General features: G+C 39.0%; 1 protein-coding gene across 1 annotated transcript in view; it reads left to right on the top strand.

Moving 5' to 3' along the window:
- grin2ca (glutamate receptor, ionotropic, N-methyl D-aspartate 2Ca) overlaps positions 1-19,700 on the top strand; it is a 44,094-nt gene that overhangs the window by 3,270 nt on the left and 21,124 nt on the right. Inside the window, exons 3-4 of the mRNA XM_027003384.3 lie at positions 9,732-10,203; positions 18,103-18,701. Of these exons, the coding sequence (XP_026859185.2) occupies positions 9,748-10,203; positions 18,103-18,701 (1,055 nt within the window). The 5' untranslated portion in view covers positions 9,732-9,747. The remainder of the gene's footprint in view (positions 1-9,731; positions 10,204-18,102; positions 18,702-19,700) is intronic.

The following is a 19,700-nucleotide window of genomic DNA, read 5'->3' as shown; positions in this document are numbered from 1 at the left end:
TTGTGATGTTTGGATTGAAAGCAGGGATTTACTTTAGAACAGAGTGCAATAGGATTGGATTGATTCAATCTAGACTGACCACAAATAAAAATATCAAAGTGGCTCTAAACTTCAAATTAGGTGCTGATTTAATCCTGCCTTTAATCTCCAGCATACAACAACCATACATCCACTGCACTACACACACCAAAAAAGTTGTGTTACAAGTGCCGGACACGTGCAGGACAATATGAGTGAGGAGTGATGGATAACTTACAATTATGGCTTTCACCTCTTTATCTGACAAAATGTGGCCAAAGTACATTGCATTTATATCATTACTCAGGACAAAGATATAGCTTGCTTCTAACATACAGGCTATCGGCATTTGAGGCAGTAACAAACCTGAACTGATGTCAATATACCAATATTGCACTGAGGGCAGAAATGACATTGTTCTGAATGAGAGGGCAATGCATAGGCAATGAAATGTTAACTTTACTGACCACTCAGGCAATGGCTCCATTTCTTGCCTATAAAACCTGTCACACCACTGTCTGACTTCCAAATGAATGACTTTTATGTCTCACCTAGCTCCCATAGATCTCAGCACTATCTCCTTGTTCCTCACCAGTGACCTCCAGAGCTGCGTCACAGCATTAGCGGATGCTTTGTCAGCGAGCTGCTATACAGCATTCCACAAAGAACTTATCAGCCTAATGAAATGTTAAAGATTTCAGAGAGCACTGCAAACACATCAGTATACACACACATATGCACACACAGTCTTGTTTACTATCATTGTAGGAACCTTCCATTGATATGATTACTGTAGCTAATCAATGCTACACATAACCCTAACTCTAACCTTAACTTCAGTAACTAAAAGGAAATAATTTGGCCATTTTAGTTTTTCAAATCAAAGTACAAATTAAAAAAAAAAAGCATTTGTATGCAGGGGGACGACAAGGTGGTCCCTACAAGGTCAAAAATGTCACATGTTCCTATCTGCGAGTACATTTGTTCCACCCAGAGATATATAAACACATACACAGACATGCACTCTCTCTCTCTCTCTCTTTCTCTCTCTCTCTCTCTCACACACACACACACGCACGCGCGCACGCACGCTAATATTCTCTAGGCTAAATATTTCCTTTCCATTAATTGAAGGAGCTATATTCTATGTTAAGTAAAGCTCACTGTATACATATTAAATTAGGAAGAGAATGTTTAATTAGCCACACAAACGCACATCATTGAAAGCTTACAGTTGAAGAGACTTAACAGTCTCTTAAGGGTTGGATCAAGGTCATAAGAGTGAAGTTTCTGTTTTACAGTCATGGGAATGAAATTTCTAAGCGGCATGCTCCATAGCCTTATGACTGATCATCAGCCTGTGTGAAACAAGAAAATAGCAACTTTCCTCTCAGGTGATAAAATCCGAATCTCTCTAGCCTCATGTGCGATAACGTCTTAGCAGGAGCTCCGACAAACCGCCTGTGCACCGGTCCTCTTCGTCACGCGTTAAATCTCGCGCTCGTAACTGTGGTGACTAGAATATACCACACGCTCCTCGATTTGTATTCAGACTGTATTACACACTGCACTAGTCAGTGATGAGGGAGGGAAAACTGACAGACCGTCGAGCAAAAAAAAAAAAGTCTCCTTCTCTTCTTCAGTTGCCGATAAAAAGCTGCCTCATAAAGCAACGTAAATGCTGTACAGGAGAATTTAGAAGTATGTAGGCTATTCACGTTCCGCACAAGTAGGCTACATGCTGGACGTAACAAATCTGGTGAATGTGTCATAAGGCTGCAACATTTGAAAGATTATATTAGACCATTTCCAAAATGTGATTGATGGTTCTACATGGCATTAGGTGTTCTCTTATACCTAGCCATAAAGTGGCAACAGTAGATGCAAGCTAAGGATGCAGTGATGGGCATGGAAGACAGGGATATTAAAACTTGTAATTGGTTTTTCATAAACACATAGGCCAAACTTTCTTTACACTCTGCACTGGCTATCACCAGGAATTGATTAAGTTAGGATTAAGATATGGCTCTGGGCTATGAAAAATGTTGGACCTCCTTAAAATTAAGATTTTATATATATGCAATATACAAACTATGACAGCATAATGAGTAGGGCAGTCTGATGTATTCATTAGTTCTCATGCAAAAAGTAGGCAAATAAAAAAACCAAAAGGAATAGACATGCAATGTTAACAGGATTACTATTATAACCTAGCAAATGCTACTAAAATGACAGCTGTTTGACCTCTTATGAAAAAAGAAATTCTGCTTAATTTGGGGGTTTTACATATTATTTTATTAGTTTGTTCTCTTGTTGCAGCTATCACTTGCAGGCCCCACACTAAAATTTACTGCCATCATTTAACATTAAATTTTGCTTGCTTGTCTGATGAAATGCTAAACAAAAAACAGAATTTAATAGTAAACAAACTTGATATTTTAGAGTGCTCTGTATCTTTCAAGATGGCATGAGTATAATCGAAGTAAATGCCAAAAAGGATCCAAACTTGTTTGTTTTTTAACCTGTTGATGTTAGGCCCCATGCATTAGTGAAGCCCTAGACTGCAGCCTTTAAAACCTATAGGCTTAACCCAGCCATAACTTTCACTAAAATACTTGCTCTGAGACTCTGTGACATTTACATGCTCTGTAATCTGAAACTTTCAGGATAATCCAGCTGCATTTAAGGGGTGGGCGGGCGGGGGGGGGGGGGTGTCATTAGACAGCCATCAAAACAGCTGATGCAATGACGCATCAGGATGAGATTCAAGTGAGATTCTGTGATGGGTGCAAAAATTCCATTTTAACCAAGCTCTTATGATTTTATCCTAATCTGCTCCTCCAATACCACACGCACACGCACACGCACACGCACACGCACACGCACACACACACACACACACACACACACACACACACACACACAAACACACATTCTTAGACTTCTCTCACATACATCATCCACTTTTATGACAGAGTCACGGGCTATATTTAATGCTGTATACACGCCAGGTTGGCCACTGTTACATATGTACATTAAAATGGATTACTGGAATCGGTGTAACATTACACAGTGTCCGAGTAATCTGTTTCCTTTCAGAGGTGATTACTGTCAAACACTATGTCATGTAATTCCTGCTGAGTATACATAAATGTTTTCTTTACCTGAGGGATATGTAGAAGAGGTTTATAGAAAAGAGACCACTGGATATGGGATGAACTCACTCTTTATACACTTACATCTGACCTGAGTTTATTCAGATGTTTTTTTTATTTATTTATTTTGGAAGCTGGTTGGATACCATCCAACCAAATATTTGGGATTACCCTAATTTAATGACATCCTTCATACTGTCTATCTTTCTAGTGCTCTACAAGTTCTATTCCTGCACACTCTCCTGTAAGGGTTAAGACTGGAGTAGAACATTTTGTCAACTGCTATGGCCATACACTTCATTATTACCTTGTTTCACACACTCAGCAAGACATGGTTCTTAGTTACTCCTCTTCAGCAAGGCTCTTGCCCCATTATTTTGAGAATATGCATTAGTTTTAAGGTTACACATACACGAACAAGACATACAGTGGAGATGGCAGCAGTGTTTGTACTCTGTGTGAACAGCATTGGCAGTGACAGTGGGAGCAGGTGACATCTTATACTCCCCCTGTGTTTAGCGTCTTGATTTAACAATTAAGCACAACATTTAGTTAACAGTGCATGTTTTTGTTTGTTTATTTATGTTTGTTTAAAGTGTGATTTAACAAATGCACAGATTATTTTCTTATAACACATTTCAAGTACTCTCAATATCTATGCAATGCTGACATAATTAACAACAACAGAAACAGTCAGTGAAGTGGACTACGTAATAGCATTTATCTTGTGCTGTTATAATCTAGAACATTGAATCTTCTTGACAAATCTCTGATCAATCACTGTTCAGGGTGGTTATTGTACCACCCGTAAGCACCAGGCAGCAAGAGCTTTTGCCCATGTTTGTGTAGGTCTGTGGATCACACAAACAAAGATGTTTGTGTATCACCTGGCAAAGATGTACCACCTTATGTAACACCTTACAAAGATGTTTCCAGCGTGTAACTGAGATTAAAGATCTGATAAGGGGGCACAGTAGGATGGCTAGGGTAAAGGGGTTTATTTCTTTGCCTAAGAACTGCAGCTAAATTATCAAACTGACCACCAAAGACTGAAAATTAAATAATGTGGTACATGTGGATCAACCAGACCAGGTTTTTTTTCTGTGTGAACACACATCAGCAGATAAATATACAACAGGTGAGGCATGGTACACTGCTCAAAAGAAAGTAAAAATCCCTGGATTTTGTTTTTGTCTTAGCCATATATCATGCTCAGCTGGTCACTTACTGTCACTGAGAACAGTTCTAAAAGGGATGTGTGGTTCAGGCCCACCAAACAAAGTATTCATCATCAGAAAACAAAGTCACATATTTCACTCCAAGACACACTTAACCATGACGTATTTATTTTGTAATGGTAGCTCAATGACAGTGACTTTATGAACTAACGTGGTTAACCTATGACTGAATTAACATGGTGATAGAACTATACTGTTTTAACTCTTTATTATAGGTGCAGTCTCCAATTATTTCTTGTAGCATGAAGTCTGTGATTATAGCGAGAAAACAAAAACAAAGCACTGTGTAAGCCTAATTATACATTATGCTTATCTATATCTATATTGTTATCTAATGGTAATTTGATTGACTAACAAATGGCCTAAATGGTTTGCTCAAAGGAGGGGCACCACAGTTGAATCTGAACAGTACTAAAATACACTTCACTTATTTCATAATCATCAGAAGGTATATCCTATAACAAACTGACTAAGCATAATTGTCAGTTTTTTTCCCTGTAAGTGAGAAAGACACATGAAAATGTGTAGTCAGGTAGAGAACTCCTTATTAACCAATATTATGAATATTATGATGTATCTATCCATGTAACTAAAACAAATGAAGAAAGTATAGATAAATGCTATGCTCTGATTAAGTATAGCATTTAGCACATGCAAAGCTAATTGTACCTACGGACATGGCTACATTTGTCACCTGTCAACCTAACACAACAAACAACAATGTCTTTTATCCCCATGCCTTTACAATGCACTATCGCCAAAATGGTTATGAGGGCTGTGTTAGGTACAGGGTTAGAAACTAATATTACTGAGAGTGAAACAAACCCCTGGACCAGAAGAGGCATGAAGTAATATACAAAGAGAGAAGAAGAAGGGGAGAGGCCTGTGTGGATGTGACAGCTTATTACTAAACTTCATCATGAGACCGTCACACCGGGGAGCATTCCATCAGACAAAGGGAATAAACCTGAACTGAGGTTGTCAGGGACTATGACAGGCCGCTAGACTCTTAGATACTAGTGCCAGAGACGATTTGTTGACAAGCAGACATGAAGGTTATGGTTTAAATATCTGTCTGTATCACAGGTCGTCAGTTTAGATTTCAAATGTGGAGCTAACCTGATAAAATGTGACATTAAGAATGCTCTTTGCGGCAGACTTACGAAGCACTGTAAGATAAAAAAGACACCTCTTTCCTTGATGACATATCCATTTCATTCTGTTTGTTTCTTCTGTTCATCATCTAATGTGGGCCCTGAACACTTATTCTGCAGCTGGACATTAGAGATGAACTTTAGGGGACATCCAACTGTTTAGTTAACTTATGTTTAAGTAAGATATCACTTATTGTCCTCAACATGAAGAATAAAACGCCCCTTTGTTTGTTCCAAAGATTCTCGTGAGTGATACAGTCCCATGATGTAGGCACACATTTATTATGAAAAAAAGAAGGCTGTGACAACATTTTAAAGCTCCATTCTTTGTTTGTATCTTGTTTTATCCTAAGCATATAAAACTTTCAAAAACCTACAAATCCCCAATCCAGCCTGTGGGAATGCATTGTGCTCCATCTGTTTTTAGCCCCTGCAAGCTAGTACCAGGAATTCCTGTAATATGCTATAATATTTGTCCAATAAACTTGCATTCAATTTGATTTAATCTGATATGTCAAATGTAGGGAGGGGGAGAACCGCTTTTGGGTTACTGGATTATTGCTTTGGCCAGATATTGCATTATGTTTTTTTCTTCTTTTGATATTACAATTGGAGTGCATGGTTATTGGAGATATGAGTGGTATTAAGCTGGGACGGAGAGCAGGAGGAAGAAGGGAGTTTCAAATTATATGAGGATTCAGAAAGAATAAAATGTAGGATGCATTGAAGACCCTGCTAAATGGGGCAGTGGGTTAGTGAAGACTGCTATGATCTAGGTAGTGTAGTGACACATTTGTATTGTAAACTATAAAGAGATAGTGGTTCTTAAAAATGAATGAAAGAAATGTCTAGAAATGAAGGCAAAGTAAAATACGTCATTGGACAATGTTACTCTTTAACCCTTCATTTAAATTTTTTTTAAATTAAACGGTTTTATTTAATTTTTTATTAAAGTATTCAATATTACAATTCTTATTAATAATATTAATGCGATATTAATTAGGTTTTTTTAACTACATTTATGCACTGATTAAAATATCTATTCTATCATTTACAGAAAACTTTTACTTCCTTGGTACGGAGTAATGTTCTTCAGAAACTGTATCTCCTCCACAACTCCCACTAGAGGGCGCTAAACACTTCCTTAGAACGCTTCTGGAAGTCCTAGATCTAAAGCGCTGTTTTATCGCGATCCTGCTGTCTGGAAGGAGAAAAACAGACCATTTCCTATTTTCTGTCTTGTCCCCATTTTGCAAAGTTTGAGAACAAAAATGACATAATAATCTTCTCTGTCCTAGTAAGGCCTGCAGTTGGAGCAAGGGATGCATTGGAGAGGGGACTTCATGAACAGTTGGGTGCTGAGCTTGAGCTGTGAATGCTTTGATCTAATCTGGTCTGTGTGCTGTCAGGCCAACCCGAGTACAGAAAAAGCCAATGGGAGGAGAGAGAGACACAGAAAGAGAGCGAGGTCACAGATTTGAAATTCCCACTGACAGGAACTGGGAACACGCAGGGAGTATGACACAGTTTTAAGCACCGAGAAAAAAAAGATGGAGGGAGGGAGGAGAGAGAAAGACAGAGAGACGAATCATAAAAGCACAAATTTGACATGACTGTGTGTGAGAGCAATCTAAAAATCAGCAGAAAATTATAAGGGTCATGAATACTGAAGGACCATGATTTTTGACTGCCACTAGTGTCAGGTTGCATATGTCAAATATCAGGTTGCAAAGACTAATTTAACTACAGCTTGTGGGTGTGTTTCAATAATGCTGCACTGAAACTTATTGCAGTTGACTTAAGTCCTTACATGACATCATAACTAATAAAACATCATGAGAAAATACTTAGAACTTGTCAAGACAGACGATGCCCAATTTTAATGCAAAAAATAATTAGCAGTTTTTCTCTGTACTCAGGTATCATGCAGCTATGTTAACCTCTTTCAGAATCAGAGTAAATAGCACTGAATCACACAGCCCCTTCTCTTTAGAATTGGGTGTGGCATAATCGAATCTAGCCACATGATAATGTGTGTAATGTGTCTGTTTGTTATGCACCTGTGCTAAATGGGCCATATTGACAAAAGCAGAGCATTTGATTAAGTCAGTGATGAGTCATTCGGCCAATCTGTTTAAGACTGCGCTTCGATTTATTACAGTAATCCCTCATGTAGCCAACTTCACATATCCTCCTATACACTCCTCCTCTGTCATGATTAAATGTGTTGAAGGTCAAACGATTTTAGAATGTATGACATGTCCTGTTCCAATGAGGAATTCATCCTTCCTCTTTTGATAATAAGGAGTTTTTGTGACTTACGGTCTTGCAAGGTCGTTAAAATAAAGATTGTTAAAACATGTAGCAGTAAGATATTCATAGTACCATTTTTACCAAGTGATACCAAATTATCTTAGTTTGATTCTATATACTTGATGGTAAAGAGATTCTATATGTGTTCTACTAACATGGGTGTTCATGGGTGTTCAAATCTATAAGACACAGCATTTGAAATTTGCACATAATAGCAAGAATTTGTTAACCAGTTGCAATGCCAGTATAAATACAGGGGACTATTGGAGTGTCCACCTGTTATATGAGACTAATTGATGAGGTCATTAGGTTATGACAGACTGACAGATTATGAAAGGTTATATGGTGTTTGGTCAACTACACTGTATATTTGATCAGTATGACAAGTTTTATCTTACCTCCACTCAGTCTCATAACACTCTCAGATCCCCTTAAACACTGTGTTCAGATTCTAACAGATAATACAAACATTGCCTGAGGAATACTAATTAATTGTAAATAAAATTTAAGTAATATCCACAGGTTGGGTTTTTGTCTAATAAGAAGCCTTTTCAAATTGCAGAGATAAAAACCCTCGATAATCTCTCCTTTATCAAAGCTAGTAGCAGAATTCTGAGTGAATAATGAACACTCAGACAAAAATACAGTTCATATGATAGAAAAACAAAAAGAAAAATGTTTATGCTGTACCTTAATACTAGTCTTAAAAGAACACCACCACCACCAAGTCTGATAACACAATTTCTTTGACACCACAGCACTGGCTACAGCTGCCTTGTATTAAGTCGGGAAAGAGAGCAGGAGGGAGCATCTTTGTCTTAAATTGAGACCAGAAAGGCCCAAGTGACTTGGAGCATGAACCCCCTCTGTTTTCCACAGAGACCTGGTGTCTCTCATGGCCTGCCCCGGTGTCTGCTCTGGTGTCTGCCATGGCCATGCACCTGTCTGTAAACCCAGCATTCCAAGCTCTTCCTCCAACTTATACACTCTTACACACTCATCCAATGCAGAAATAGATCTAAAAGAAAAGTTGCCTCAAAGCTAAATGCAAGCAAGGCAGGGATTATAATGCATTATAATGCATTATAACACTATTATACTACTTAAAGCAATACGTCACCTTTAACAGCAGACAACAGACTCTAACTAGAACTTCAGACAAAAATCTAGAGGACAGTGATTTTCTTGACTAGACATGTTCCAGTTTAATATAATCATTGTCACTGCATGTGTCTTTTTGGGAGCTGTCATATAAACATGCAATAATTTCTGGCATGAAACAATATAAGACTAAAACTAATAAAGGAGGACAACAACTGCCTGCTAAACAAAAACAAATCCAGGACAGGTGCTTAGTGTGACATAGCTAACGCAAACTGAAACCTTCCAAATCACTGTGAAAGGCAGTGATGAGATATATGCCTGGAGTCTGGAGGCTTTGCAAATGACACTGAAATAGGCCTATTTCTAGATTTAGGTGAAATTCAATAATATTTGTAGCACAGAGACAAATCATAGGCTGTGGCAAAACAAGTCTGTTAAGGGCTGGTAATACCTTTATTAGATGAGCTGGGTGGTATAGTTGGTTCAGTGTAGCACAAGGCATTGTGGTTACCTGAGTCTTTTAAAAACAATTTTAATTAAATTGTTTTTTTACATTATTGATAAAAGGTCTCTTTCTATGTCTTATATGATGTCTTTTGTTGATCCTATAGTACAGGGAAACATAAAATTAAAAAATGGAAAAAATATTAAATATTTCCTTTATATTTCCTCCTGTAAGAACTCTAAATATGAAAATCATGGCACGCCTCCCTGTTGTCTACCCTGCCCCTGATCTGTTGTCTATGCAGGCAGTAGGCGAGTGAGATGGGCGTTCGTCTGGGCTGTCTGAGCGACACCCTGTGGCCGCTGCTGCCACTGCCACTGCTGCCACTGCTTCTGCTGCCTCTGCTTCTGCTGTGTGCCTCTGCGCCCTGCTGCCATGGCCGACCCTTCAGCATGGCTGAGCCCGCCGTCAACGTGGCAGTGGTGTTCAGCGGCTCCGCCTACCAGGTCGAGATCAAAGGCCGTCTGAGCCGGGAGAACTTCCTGGACCTGCCGCTGGAAGTGAATCCCATCACCGTGCTGGTGAACAACACGAACCCTCGGACGCTGCTCACGCGTATCTGTGACACACTGGCAGCGAACAGGGTGCATGGGGTGGTGTTTGAGGACAATATTGGCTCTGAGGCTGTGGCACAGATCCTGGACTTCATCTCGACCCAAACGGCAGTGCCTATCGTGGGCATCAGCGGAGGATCTGCAGTCGTCCTGCCACACAAGGTCAGATGCAGGTGCTGATGCCACCAGGCATCCAGTAATACCACTGGTCATGCAGTAATGCCAGTTTTAAGCAATGGTTAGACAGCCTGTGTACAATGGTTAGACAGCCTGTGGTTTGAATCAAACTTCTTTTAGAGGAAAATGGATGCTAGGACTCAACATCCTAGAGCATCACTGTTCACACAATAACTACTATGATTATTTCAGATTTACATTGTACACACTATGGCTGGTAGCATGTAAACAAATTTAGAACAATCTTTGAAGTACATTTACATTTACATTTATGGCTTTTAGCAGACGCTCTTATCCAGAGCGACTTACAAAAGTGCTTTGTCATTTACTCAGAATATATCCAAGTACAGTATAGTAGGTTAGAATTAAACATACCAATGAACTAGAATACTGTAGAATACAGGGATAAATGCAAAGACAAAGACTCACAAGATACAAATAATGGCCTCTGGGGTCTAATTTAAAAACTCTGAGTGGGTTGAAATTGAAATCTGTATCTGATAAGAATATTAAAAAATAATACTCGCCAATGGTCTACTTAATCTCAGCCATCTAAATTTGCAGCTCTTTATGTTTATTTCAGTGATAATCTTCTGAGTAATCCCATGACTACATTATTGTTCAAAATACCTCATGTAGATTTTCTCCAGCATAAATATAACTGTGAATCAAGTGACTGTATTCCAGCTAACAATACATTTTGAATTTGAAATGTGATGTGAGACATTTATAAAACAGACTGGTGTAGAAATACAGCTCAAATCAAGCACAGCTCTACAAGATGGGGAACTGTTATAGGTCCCTGCCTCAGGGCCAACTTTTAATTATATTGTAATGACTTCACTAACAGGGCCAAACAATCAGTATGGTCTATGGCCTATCTCAGTGAAACATAACAATAATCTGTCTATTTCCAGATAGGACAGAAAAGGAGAATGGATGGTAATACACACATCCTGGTACTGGCTCTATACAAAGCACTACAAGGACATAGTGTATTACCAGTGCAAAGTTTAGTGATTTCCTAAAGTAATATCATAATACTTTGGGGCATTTTCATGATACACGATACATAGACAATCACTATATTTAGTTTTTATGGAGTGGTGTGATGTAGTTATTTTTTTAAAATTGAGTTAAATTATTCTATTATTCAATGTTTACAAAAATAGGATTATTGGGCAAGTATCAGAAAAAAAGAAACTTTAGCTACTTGATACTCTATAATGTTAACTTATTAGTAGAGTATTAATTTTGCTTCTAGTCTATCTAGAGGCTACAAGAGTATTATGTTTCACTTGGTTTTGACCATATGGTTTAATTTAAGGCAGGAGTTGGCACATGTGTACTCAGGAGTGCACATGCCAGGAAGACTACCTATCTTTGGAGTTTTGATTAAAGTGTTTCTAATGTGTCAGCTTTATTTTGTGAATCATTGGTTATCTAAAAGTTTACTGTAACTGTGAGAGCTGGACTTTGTCTGGAATATGACCTGTAGTCTTAAATCACATTTAAACTCAAATTTACGTCAGCTGGACTGTGTCAATAAATGCTGGTAAACACATCCCCACTAGCATACAATACCAGTGTCCTGGCAAGTTAGTTTTGGACTTTTCTTCAGCTGATATTTCACACAGGCCAAGCCAATGGCATATGAAGTTCAACATTGTCAGAGCACTAGCAGTAATATATCAGAGTGTACTTAATGTATATGACAGTGTGTCCTTGCTTATTAAATATGGAGTCAGTTAGTGATCAATCAAGAATTACATGATGCCTGTGAAATATGCTCAACATTGTGACTAGTTCTTGTGATAATTACAGCATATCTGCCCACTGCCCACCCATATGTTCACACATATAGTCCAGTAATGGAGAGGTAAAGCAGTATGTTGCTCAGCCAGTTATAGAGTTCTCCAGAGTGCTTCCATGGTACACGCTGCATGCAGCAGTGGGATGTTTTTTTTTTTGAGAATATACTAAATGAAAGTGCTACCATTTCAACCATTTATTCATCTAGATGAGACATCTTCCAAGACAGTTAAAGACAATAGCAAGGCTATATAACTTTTAATAATCACTATAATGCATTGAACAATGAAACCTTAGAAGAGAAACAGAATTCAACAGTGTGTGCACAAGAAAGATATTAATTTGAACAGATTTTATAAAAAGGTATTCATCTTAAAGGACTAATAAGTTTATATAATGTGTCAAAATGCTTTTAGTGGATGAAAGGTAATAAACGTTTTTCAGTTTGAGAATCCTCAAACAAGTAAGACACGGAAGATTGGATATGGTGCTCTGTGCAACTCTCTCAGGCACCAACAGCTGCTGCAGTAATAATGCTTTTCTTTTTCTTCTCTATATGCTGCTTGAGTTCACTCTCCTGTCCAGATAACTATGATGGGGAATATGAGCAGCTGTACTGTTTCTCAGGGGCTACCAGGTGTGATTTGCAGTGTACTATACTTCCCAGAGGTCATTTACCTCATAATTACCCCAACTTGGCAAACACAGCAGTTTATAATTTGTAATAAACTGCAAAGTAATAAATAACAAAGTAAACAAAGCAGTAAATGAGAGGGAAGTTTATGTAGGACGATTTGTTTCCTTGTTATGTCCTGCTTATATAAATGAATGCTGTCTATGCTTGTGCTAGGGCACTGTGCTCTCTTCAAATTCCCCAACACCACCAAGATGCATCACTAGCTGCACTGCCTACAGTTAAAAACCTGCCCTATAGCAAAGTTTGAATCCCAGCTGTACCATATGCCTTCCATGATCAGAGATTTTCCAAATTCTCTCTCCAGCAACACAAGGTCAGGAGACTGTCTAGTTCATTTAACAAAGCAGCACAAAAGTACAGGGTTTCCTTCATCATTTTCTGCCTTTTTTAAATAAGAAAATTATGACATTGCACTGCTCAGGCAGATTCTGGCTGTTGAAATGGCCAAATATGTCAAAGACATCTTCATGTGATATATCTTCAGGCTATATATATATATATATATATATATATATATATATATATATATATATATATATATATATATATATATATATATATATATATATATATATACAGCACAGATCAAACAATACAGTTCGTAGTAATCTAAAGCTGTTTCAACTCAGCAGGCATAAGACATAGTCAAGTAGCTCAAGGGTCAGTATTGCCAGGCAGAGTCAGGTGGATATCCAAGGGTTAGGCAGGAGACGTAGTCTGAAAGGGAGGCTCAGGTAGGCAGTACCTCAGTATACAACATAGATTCAGCAATGCAGCATATGAGAAGCTGAGGAAGGAACGTGATTGGAGGAGAGAAGGAGAGAAGATGGGGAACAGTTGGGACAGGTTAATATTTAGGTGAGCTTGATTGTGTGTGTTGATCAGAGTGTGAGTTAGAAGCTGGTGCATTTCTGGGTAGGGGCACAGTGGTCTGTACATCGGGAAGGTGAGAGAGTTTGTGACAATTTGGCAATAATCCTTCCATAATAAGCATTCAGTCCATTCCATAATAATCATTCACAATATTCCATGACAGAAGATCTTTTGAAGATGCCACTACAGGCAGTGTGAGAGCACCCAGCATGAGCTGGGCTAATCTGGCAGAGACCGACTGAGTGTGTGTGGAAGTGGGTGAGACACCAGGGTTGGTGTTCAGAGTTGGAGCTGATGGGGCTCTGCTCTCATTAGTAGTGGCCATGGCCAGACCCCATGACTCCATGACAGCTGTCTCAGGTTTAGCCTGATTAATTCCTTCTTTCACACACTGCCATGCTTCTGCCCACTCTGCCAGTGAGAGAGGAGAGAACATACTTGCCAATGCAAGCTGCAGAGTTAAGTGCACTTGATTTGTGACAAACATTAACCTTTGTACAGAAAAATTATGTCATAAACAAGTCGTGTTAGGGGTAAATTATGCGCACTCAAATGAGAACATCTACTCAGTTTGACCATCCTTTTATAAGTGAAATCAGTCAGATTTTATTGTGTAATGGCTAGATAACTGTATTTAACAGTGTAATAGCACATCTTTTTACAAGGTATCTGATTATAGAAACATAAAAAGAACTGGTCAAAAGAGATGCACAAGGTAATCATGGGAGAAGGTTCAGTTAAATAATCTGCATTTTATAGTCCTGAGTGTGAGCATGTGAGGGTTTAAACTCTTAATAAAGTTCCCTGAAATGAAGATGGAAGGAAATGTGTTGCTTGAGTCAGCAGCAGGTAATCAGATTGGCCATTCTGAAGACATATGTGACCATAGATCTCTACAGCAGAAGGACGATGACTTCTTCACTCTTACTGATACTGCACTTTGAAAAAGGCAAAGCTCTGCTTCAGATAGGTTTATAAATGACGCATAAAATCTGAACCTAATTACTGACCAAGTTTGTGGCCAGAATATCTCTGCCATCAGTGTGTCTTCATCCATCTCTCATGCCAGTTGTTGATTACCACAGACCTGAAAGAGAAGCAGATAAACCCATTTTATCCAGGAGATATTTGCTGAATAAGTATGCTTAATAGGGAAAATAGCACATACCATTAGTGCCGGATTTAATTCATTTGGAGATGAAAGTCAGAAAAATAAGCAAAACAAACAAAATAACACCCATTTTCACATGACAAGAGAATGGAAAGAAAGGAGGAATGGGCTTATTCAAACGTTACAGTTCCATTTATCATGCAGAACATGTTGCATCTAATCATTCAAAAGAGCAAATGTCCATAGAACTAGACTGTGATGAGAATGAACTCAAAGCACGTTTTCTGTTGTCATTCAATCACAGATTGGTGCATTAGCCATTCTGCTGGCTGCACATACTGCAGATAAATAAATGATAGTAATCATTTCTCGGCAACGTGCATTGAGGAGTTTAATGTAGGAGATCATGCTTGCGTAGGCTACACGCAGGGCATTTACAAGTGAAGGACACCACCTACCAGTTAGTGTTGGCATCAACAAAGAAGGTGTGTTCACAAATGAAGAGAAGAAATGATCATTTGAATAATGAATAACACATATATTGCAATAGCTTTTAAGTTACCAATAGTGATCATTTCAAAATACTGCAACACATGTCCCAGACAAGAATGTCACATAACAAGACACTACAGTGTGTGTACTGTAGTGGCTTAGGTGCTTAGGTTACAGTTTATCTTGGAGGGAGAACAGTGTGTTAGAGAGAAGTGTGTGCAGGTTCTGCTTCACTGGGTCGCACTTGCTGTTCATTTGGCCTTATAAGCCCTGAGACGCAAAAGAGAAAGCTGATTTTTAGGCCAATAATCAAAGCCAAAATACCCTGCAGAAACTAGAGCAGTTTATTCTCTACCTTATAATAAATACACCCTTCCACTCAATTTTTGGGGTAAGCTTAGGATATGAAATATGACTGAACTGTGCTAGGTTGGAGACAGCATATTTGAGTTTTATGAATAAAGCATGTTACAGAGAGTTTCAAGGGACTGTTTGTCAATATTTTTACCTCTCTGCCCACTAGTCTGCATATGAGAAACAAAATAATGTTTAGTGCTCTATAACTTTACAGCCAAAAATACACCACAGTGAAATAACCAAGCAATGTCACCAATAGAAGGGTTTGTATATCAAATGAGAAAAAAAAGTAGGATTAGCTTTCTATGGTCTGTTCTAATTTATTAGAGAATCAACAGAAAAGCAAAAATGGATCACACATCTTTCATGAAATACACACAGTCCCAGGTTTTATGAAAGCCTCAGATCAAATAGCAACACCGACTTTCTCGGCTTGACATTAAGTCTAATATTATATATCTCGCCAATGTCATGTCAACACATGACGTTTATGATAAGGGGATAAAACATGACTGACGGGTGTTCCTTGGTGACATTTATTAGGCTATACCATAAACATCAACCATATACTAGACATACACATGACGTTTAATGCAGTATCCCAGCATTGTCCTAGAGGATGTGGCTGAAACTCTTTACCATGCTCCTGCAGTGTTCTAGTGGATGTGCATCGCACACAAGAAGTGACGCTTGTGAATGGGGAAAGAGCAGGCAGCGCAAAAGGGTGGGAATGGAGCCACTGTCTGCTGGGAGTCACAGGCAACACATATGTTACAGCATGCTTGCACACACACGCACATGCATGCTCTTTATGAAGAGTGTGTCAAGAAACTAAAGGTCAGTTGGCAAGACTTCTTCAGCTTCATCTTAAAGTATCCTCAGCTCTGCTTTCATTATATCGCACAGTTGCAAGGAGGGCTTTTATGTTCCATGCCCCACAGCTTATTTAAAGTTTATCATTTATCATTTACTTACAACACTAATAAAAAAGAAAACAACAAAAAAAAAATTGTCACCAAATGTATATGTATTTAAAACCTTGATGCTCACCAAAAATGGTCCTGCCCCTTCCCTATATGATGACAAAGCCCCATCCATACCTCGAGTACTTCGAACCTCAAGTACAGCTCAGTATGAAACACCATGCTTCAAGTCTCATGGAAGACAAGCATTCTTCTCTAACTTGGCTCCCAGGTGGGGGAACAAACTTCCATTGGCTATCTGACCAGCAGAGTTCCTTGCCGTCTTCAAACACAGACTGAAGACTGAATTTGAGGAGTATTTGAAGAGTTTGAATAGTATTTAAATAACCACTAATACTGCAGTTATGGAAAATTTGTACTGCTATTCATTAACTGAACACTTCTATTACTTATTGTTTGGTATTGTTTGATATTGCACTTATTGTTGTTTGATATAGTACTTGCATATACACATTCACTGATATTTTAATTTGCTTTTGTATCATAAAGGTTTGTGAAGAGTTCTGTGAGTAATCCTGTTTTGCTGACTAGTTAAGGTTAACATATTAAAATACCTTAAATGATCAGTACTGTGAAAATATTGAATATGTATTTGAAAATACAACTGAACAACCTTACAGCTAGAGTGCAAAATCTATTTGATCTCACTTCTCTAATTTGCCCTTAAAGTGTTACATATTTAGGCCAAAGATCAATCAGTGAGAAAGCTTTGTGATTTTTAGAGCATTGAAAGGGGTCAATGCAGACGGGGTGGAATAAACCAGAACATTTCTCATTCCTAGTTATAAGAGCAGACTTACCCTACTTTCAAAATGCTCCAGGAGCTTCTCTGAAGGACACAGGACCGTGATAGCAAAGCAGTATTGTGTGAAATTGTGTTTCTGAGCATTGCAAACATGGTTACTTGATAGTGGTCAGGTTGAAAACGCTGATCAAAAACAGGACTTGAAGTCCTTAAGTGAAAGCATGTCTAACAGGCCCTCTGCCAACCCAATACTGGATATGCTTTATATTCTGTCCAGATGCCATAGAAAGTCAGACATTTTGCTGAAATATGGGAAAAATAAATTCTTCTCAGAAGGGCCAGTTGTCAAAATTATGCTCAGCAACCAAATTAAAAAAACTGTTTAGAATTTGACAATTTTTCTGCGTCCTTATAACAAGGACCTCGTATTTTACAAATTTCTAAGTTATTGATGTCCATGTGCATTTGAAATCCAAAAATAACTAACAGGACCAGCCCAGGCAGAGATTTTGCAAAGGCTGAAATATGTTCAAACCCAGTGCAAAGCACTAAGGGTTCAGCATAGAGCAGATGGCTCAGCATAAGACTATTAATTTGACTAACACTAACCAAGACCATACAAACAACTAGTCTGAGAATGATTTGTGAGGTAGGTATAGCTGGTTTATCTGAGCTTGCACCTACCTGAGGTCAATTGGTGGCATTTACCTTGACAAAGCTTATTTGTTCTTTGTCCACATTAAAGCAGGGTTGCTCTTATCACAGTGGTTTCATGTGATCGTCACTCAAGTCATACTCTCTGTATCCTCTTCAGGGTGATGGCTCCACCTTCCTGCAGCTGGGTTCATCCATTGAGCAGCAGATTAATGGCATGTTCAAGGTGATGGAGGAATACAATTGGGACAGTTTCGTGGTCATCACCAGCCAGTACCCTGGCTACGAGGCCTTTGTGGACTACATCCACTCTTTTACGGACACGTCATACTTCCTGTGGGAGTTGCAAGATGTCCTGACCTTTGATATGTCATCCGACAGCTTGAATGACCTGCGTGCACGGCGACTGTTGCAGCAGATCGACGCCCAGGTTTTGCTAGTGTACTGTTCACATGATGAGGCCCAGTACCTGTTCAGCATGGCCAAGGAAGTGGGCCTGCTTGGCCCTGGTTACATCTGGATCATCCCCAGCCTGGCAGTGGGAAACCCCAATGTCTCACCACCAGACAGCTTCCCCGTCGGGCTCATTAGCATCATTACGGACCGCTGGAAGACGAGCCTGAGAAACAGGGTGAGGGATGGAGTGGCCATTGTGGTAAAAGGGGTGGAGAGCTTCCGCAAGCACAAGGGGTTCATTCCTGATGGACACGCGGACTGTCAGAGTCCACAACGGCCAGACATCAACGACACACTCTTCAGGTAAGTGACAGGGAGGTGGATGAGGTGAAGGGGCACAATGGGCACAAAAGGTTCAGGCTGCTGCAATCTCTGAACTATGATAGAAGGACAAAAAAAAGATCACTTGTTGGTTTCTGATAGAGAGTGCCAAAAGTTGTAGCGTAGCCTCTGCTCTGAGAGGCACCATACTGCATCTGTCTCACCCTGCTTTAGGCACAGGGATGAGAGGCAGAAATAAGATCTGCTCTGTCATGCCAATGCAGCCTGAAAGTGCAATCTGGTGCCATCTGTGGCAGGGAACACACAGCAAATCCTATTTGGTCTTAAAGATTTTAATCAGCCAAAATGAAGCTGAGTGTCAAGTCATAGACAAAGGGATATACTTATATTTGGCAAGTCAAGGTCACTGAAAATGGTATCACTCTGTGGTGTGTATGTGTGTGAGCGTGTGTGGAATGTGGTGGGATACAAGTGCTCAAGTTACAATTCTTCATCTAGGATCTTTTTCTTTTTAGTTTCTTTAAATGGTAGTTAATTTATTGCATGAGTACAGCTAAAACAACATAGTTTTAATCTACTCCATCAAAGATAAGTTACAGTGCTGTCAGTAGTTTTGTATTGGTTGGCAATGTATATTTCCATAGCCTCAGGTTCTCTGTCTTTCACTGCACACAGATTAGCTAGTCAGAAAGGCAATTTGAACTTATGTTTAACTGTGCAATACTGATGCACTGCTTGAATGAAAACAATCAAGAATCATTGCAATAGCAAGGGCTACCCCTGGAGCAACAATAAAGCTGTTTCAGCCAGTTGTTTCAAATCCTGATGGGAGTAAGGAAGAAAATTTAAATTTCCTTTTCAGAAACATAAATTAGTATGAGGACGAGTGCATGTTTGTGTACCAGGAGCTGATGGCAACTAGACTGTATTTGATGATGCATGTGTAATGACCTCAGGTAGTGCTAATTTAAAGTGCTAATGAGAGCAAACAAATTGTACTCAAACAGGCTCCACAGCCTC

The sequence above is a fragment of the Electrophorus electricus genome, chromosome 3, assembly GCF_041902795.1.
Source record: "Electrophorus electricus isolate QZ-2024a chromosome 3, ASM4190279v1, whole genome shotgun sequence".
Classification (NCBI taxonomy): Eukaryota; Metazoa; Chordata; class Actinopteri; order Gymnotiformes; family Gymnotidae; genus Electrophorus; species Electrophorus electricus.
The sequence above is the reverse complement of the archived record's forward strand: the minus strand, read 5'-3'. Positions and strand labels throughout refer to the sequence as shown.